General features: G+C 39.7%; 1 protein-coding gene across 1 annotated transcript in view; it reads left to right on the top strand.

Annotated features, from left to right (window-relative positions):
* The first annotated feature begins 2,311 nt into the window (after positions 1 to 2,311).
* LOC138959664 (uncharacterized) overlaps positions 2,312 to 5,000 on the top strand; it is a 13,644-nt gene continuing 10,955 nt past the window's right edge. The window contains exons 1-3 of the mRNA XM_070331242.1: positions 2,312 to 2,451; positions 3,142 to 3,364; positions 4,168 to 4,279. Coding sequence (XP_070187343.1) covers positions 2,387 to 2,451; positions 3,142 to 3,364; positions 4,168 to 4,279 — 400 coding nt within the window. The 5' untranslated portion in view covers positions 2,312 to 2,386. The remainder of the gene's footprint in view (positions 2,452 to 3,141; positions 3,365 to 4,167; positions 4,280 to 5,000) is intronic.

The raw sequence follows: 5,000 nt of genomic DNA, 5'->3' as shown, positions 1-5,000 counted from the left end.
CCCCCCCCCTTCCATATCCCCTGTTTTTTCAACAACCCACCCTACTGTCTATGTCTGTGTCTTGTCTAGGTATGTACGTGTGTATACGCTCTGTTGATAAACTCGGTGTATGATGTATGTTATGCTGTGTTTATGTGTATATAAAGGAAATAAAATGTATAAAAAATTAAAAAAAAAAAAAAAAAAACAACATCGAGGGGGAATCGAAACGAGGGTCGTGGTGTATGTGCGTGCGTGCGTGTGTGTGTGTGTCTGTGTGTCTGTGTGTGTGTAGAGCGATTCAGACTAAACTACTGGACCGATCTTTATGAAATTTGACATGAGAGTTCCTGGGTATAAAATCCCCGAACGTTTTTTTCATTTTTTTGATAAATGTCTTTGATGACGTCATATCCGGCTTTTCGTGAAAGTTGAGGCGGCACTGTCACGCCCTCATTTTTCAACCAAATTGGTTCAAATTTTGGTCAAGTAATCTTCGACGAAGCTCGGGGTTCGGTATTGCATTTCAGCTTGGTGGCTTAAAAATTAATTAATGACTTTGGTCATTAAAAATCGGAAAATTGTAAAAAAAAATAAAAATGTATAAAACGATCCAAATTTACGTTTATCTTATTCTCCATCATTTGCTGATTCCAAAAACATATAAATATGTTATATTCGGATTAAAAACAAGCTCTGAAAATTAAATATATAAAAATTATTATCAAAATTAAATTGTCCAAATCAATTTAAAAACACTTTCATCTTATTCCTTGTCGGTTCCTGATTCCAAAAACATATAGATATGATATGTTTGGATTAAAAACACGCTCAGAAAGTTAAAACAAAGAGAGGTACAGAAAAGCGTGCTATCCTTCTTAGCGCAACTACTACCCCGCTCTTCTTGTCAATTTCACTGCCTTTGCCGTGAGAGGTGGACTGACGATGCTACGAGTATACGGTCTTGCTGAAAAATGGCAGCTACTTGACTAAATATTGTATTTTCGCCTTACGCGACTTGTTTTTTTGTTCATATACAATTTGAATCAAATAATGCGCGTTTTTCTTTTCTCTGTGAAACCAAAAGTGGTGCAACATTAGTTTATATAGCTATTCTGATGAACACGTGGGGGAATTCGGGGGCTGTGATTGGATGGTCTCTTCCTATCATCAAAGCATATTGCTGCCGAAGTCGGCCATTTTACTCAATATCCAAAAGCATATTGAGTAAAATGGCATCCAAAAGCATATTGAGTAAAATGGCCGACGCATGGTTCCGGTTTACACATCTGCACCACGCGGCGATGTTTCTATCGACAACAGCATACACTGACAACTTGAAATTCTTCTCGGGAATGTTTTTCAGCTTTACAAACTTGAAATTGTTCAGCTTTACAAATGTCGATAGCAAATTTCCAGAAGCTGCAATCTGAAGTGACCTATCTCTGATTCTAGCAGACGATCTCTCCAATGTTTAACACAAAATCAGCAAACTCTCCTGTCACATAGAACGTCCATTGTATAGTGCAATGTTGAAATGAAGTTACCGGTCTGAAACATTTAGTCGTTTCTTCTGAGACAATCCTTGTTCTCTTATCATCTACAGATTTACCGCAGTCTTCACCACGCGAATTCCCAACAGAAGTCAGACTTTCGAACATACAATATACGTAGGCAAGCATGATACGTCATGACGTCATATAATTCCTAGCATATTGACGTAATGCTAAACATCCGGTTATCTCGAGTTTTCTCCGTAATACATGTCCGTGGGTTTTTCAATGTTCGGTTATTTCCGTGGCTTCATGCGGAAAGGGAACCGTCGTCTGCACTCAACGACATGGACCATTCTGGTACTTGTTGCTGACAAAAACATGATTTTAACACAGAATTTAATGTCAGAATAGCTATATAATCGCTATTGTGTTTTCATCGTAGCAATAGGGTCCGATATTTAGACTCGAACAAGTATAATGCGACTCGTCTTCGACTCGTCGGCATTATACTTGTCTCGTCTAAATATCGGGCCCTATTGCTACGCTGAAAACACAATAGCTGGTAATAAATGTACAATTGACAAAGGCTTAAAATATCAATGATTCCCTCCCCTGCGCAAGCGTTACTTCTGCAAGATTAGCCTGTATTCCTGAAGGATATAGTCACAGTCTCAGTCGCACCTTCGTGTATTTTTTTGGATGACATTTCGGAGCCAAGTAATTGTGAGCCAGGAACCGTGTAGTTTCTTTGCTTGGCTATAATTACTGAAACTAAGAAGCAGTAGCGAAGACATCTGATCATAAGAAGGTTCAAGAAAACTACTGCTGAAGATAAGTCCCACGGCTGCCACGTATACTGTCCCAACGCCCTCTTCTGATCGGAAGCAGGTGTCAGAATTTGAGAGTAATTAATGGTTGTGCCCGAACCACTTCGGTTTGGTTATTCTTACAGAAGGACTCAACTGCGATTGATCAGGTAAGTCGACAAATTTTGAATAGAAATTTTGTTCGTGTTTTAGAATTTGAAACCATTTCATTTAACAAAATCGAAAAATGTCATTCGTGTTTTAGAATTTGAAACCATTTCATAAAATAGATTCGAACAATTTAACCAGACAGAAAAAGTAATGCAAATAGTTATGTTGACATAAATCTTGTCTTCGACTAAGAGAATAGCTTTAAGGTCATTTAATTAAAGGAACAAATTCTAACAGTGAGTAAGAAAGAAAGTAAAGAAGACGAAAAGCAAATAAACACGTACGAGGGGAACATTTTTTTGACATTAGTAACCAAGGGTATGATGAAATTACCAGAACGTTCTTCCCTCTGAAATGAAATAATAATTCAGTTGCCTACTCTTACCATTATTTTTTCTTTATCTTGTGAAATAAATCAGGAAATATTTCAGGTTTCTCTTTTCTCAAATAATGTCATTATCTGAGATAGACATAGACTGATAACGTTCGGAATGCATCGAAGACAGGAAGACAGGCACGCACGCGAACACGAACGCGCGTACACACACACAAACACACACACACACACACACACACACACACACAAACACACACACACACACACACACACACACACACACACACACATACACATACACACACACACACACACACACACACATGATTTCTCTTATCGCTTTTTTCGGCAGTTTGTCTTTGACACAACCTCAGAAGATGTCTCCAGCAATGGCAAAACTAGCTGTGGTCGCTTGCATGATGGCACTGGTGTACATTACGCCAGCTACGGCCGACTTCGCCACTTTCCGCAAGTTCGGCGAACACGCCCACCAGATGCAGAGGTGGAAACAGGGTGTCAAGTCTTACATCAGCTCTCTCGCCAACCTAGCCAACTACCTGCGAACTGACACGTTGGTAAGCTTGAAGATACGATCCTGCATAAGACATAACATTGTTAACATTACTGCCCAAGCAACACATACAGTTGTACCTCCGATGTATGGACCCTCCGACGAAAGGACACTTTCCTTTAAATGGCACTTTTTGTTGTCCCTTTTTTCTATTATCTCTTACCAAAGTATACCTGTCCTGGCAGGCCACCTGAACTGTGGGGACACTTTTGGCTAGTTCCAAGGGTGTCCTGTCATCACTGCACGTACCACTGTACAAGGGTAGAGATGGCCGTATTTCATGTTAACTCTCCAACACATTTAGTGAGCCAAATCGTTTGCACGGGAAGGACTGTGCCTTTAAGTAAAGCCTGATATTGTTTGGGCCAAGTCGACTTCGCGAAGTCTTCTTCACGAAGCTCGCTGCACAATGGAAGCTTTGGCACTGCATATTCAGTAGGAAGGTTTTCGCTACGTCAACTTCGGGCTCAACCAAGGTAGGCCTTAAAAGTCTTGACATGAAGGTGCATTGGGTCCTGCTCCAAGTGCAGTCGACAATGATGTCTTCAACTGCAAAAAAACGGGTTCTTTCTCCGAACGGCAGCAACGCTTTGCATTCGGCTTTGCATGTTAAAATATATTCTGTAACTTCTTTTGTTCTTCCAACCGCATTTCTGACAGGTAATCGCTTCTGTGTTTGGGGCTATTTTCTAAGAAGAGCATACACTGCCTATTCGTGTTCCAAGAATATTTTCAATCGGACTTGTTTCGTCCTGCTGTTATTAACCATGTAGGCCACCTCTTCCTTACGATTTTTGTTTGTAACAGGCTTTGAACAGAAGCATCCAGACCTCTATGTACAACTCGGAGCACCAGGCGTCCACTATGAACATCATGGCCGACGATCTCCTCACCCGTTTATCGGACTTGCAGGACAACTGTGAGTATAGCGGACTTGATAAGATCAGATAAGAAAACTGTAATGTCCATTTTCATTTTACACAAACATGGAAATCTTTTTTTGGCACCACATCGCATTTTAATAACGCAAAGACACAATTGTTGCGTGGTTAGAGGTTGCGTTTTGTTTTGTTTATTTGTATGTTTTTTTGTTTTATTTTTGTGATTTTATTTTGTATTTTATTTTTGATAGATCTTTTCTTTCAATGAGCAAAAAGGGGAAATCGTGCATTCCTGCTACATTGCATGTTGTGTGCCAATTTTTCATTTTGCTTCCAAGATTACGTTGGGTCACAGTTTTAGTCAATTTTCACATGAAGTATAAAAGAGACCCTTTTAATTCAAGGAGAATATGACTCTGAAGTACATCTTTTAATGTGCTGCGAAATCATGAATCCAAAATGGCCGACGCTCACTTTGCAATCAGGGTCTCTTCTTACTTCAACTGAAAAGCGATTATCAAAGTGATCAAACAAAACGTTGGGAGCGAATGGGAACATATTTTGGGACCAACCTGTATGTTTACTTTTCATCCTTTTTTGGAATGCACCCCGTATTGCATGACCATAACTACATAGTTGGGAGGGCAATTGTGGGAGCTGTCTGTGGGGTCTAGTACTATAGCTCAGTCGGTTGTTCAATTTGATGATTAATTGCTATGCTTTTTGTAATTGCTGAATATATCCTATTGCCCAATCCAC

Source organism: Littorina saxatilis, linkage group LG2 (genome assembly GCF_037325665.1).
Source record: "Littorina saxatilis isolate snail1 linkage group LG2, US_GU_Lsax_2.0, whole genome shotgun sequence".
Classification (NCBI taxonomy): Eukaryota; Metazoa; Mollusca; class Gastropoda; order Littorinimorpha; family Littorinidae; genus Littorina; species Littorina saxatilis.
Note: the sequence above shows the minus strand (reverse complement) of the source record. Positions and strands in the feature narration are given on the sequence as shown.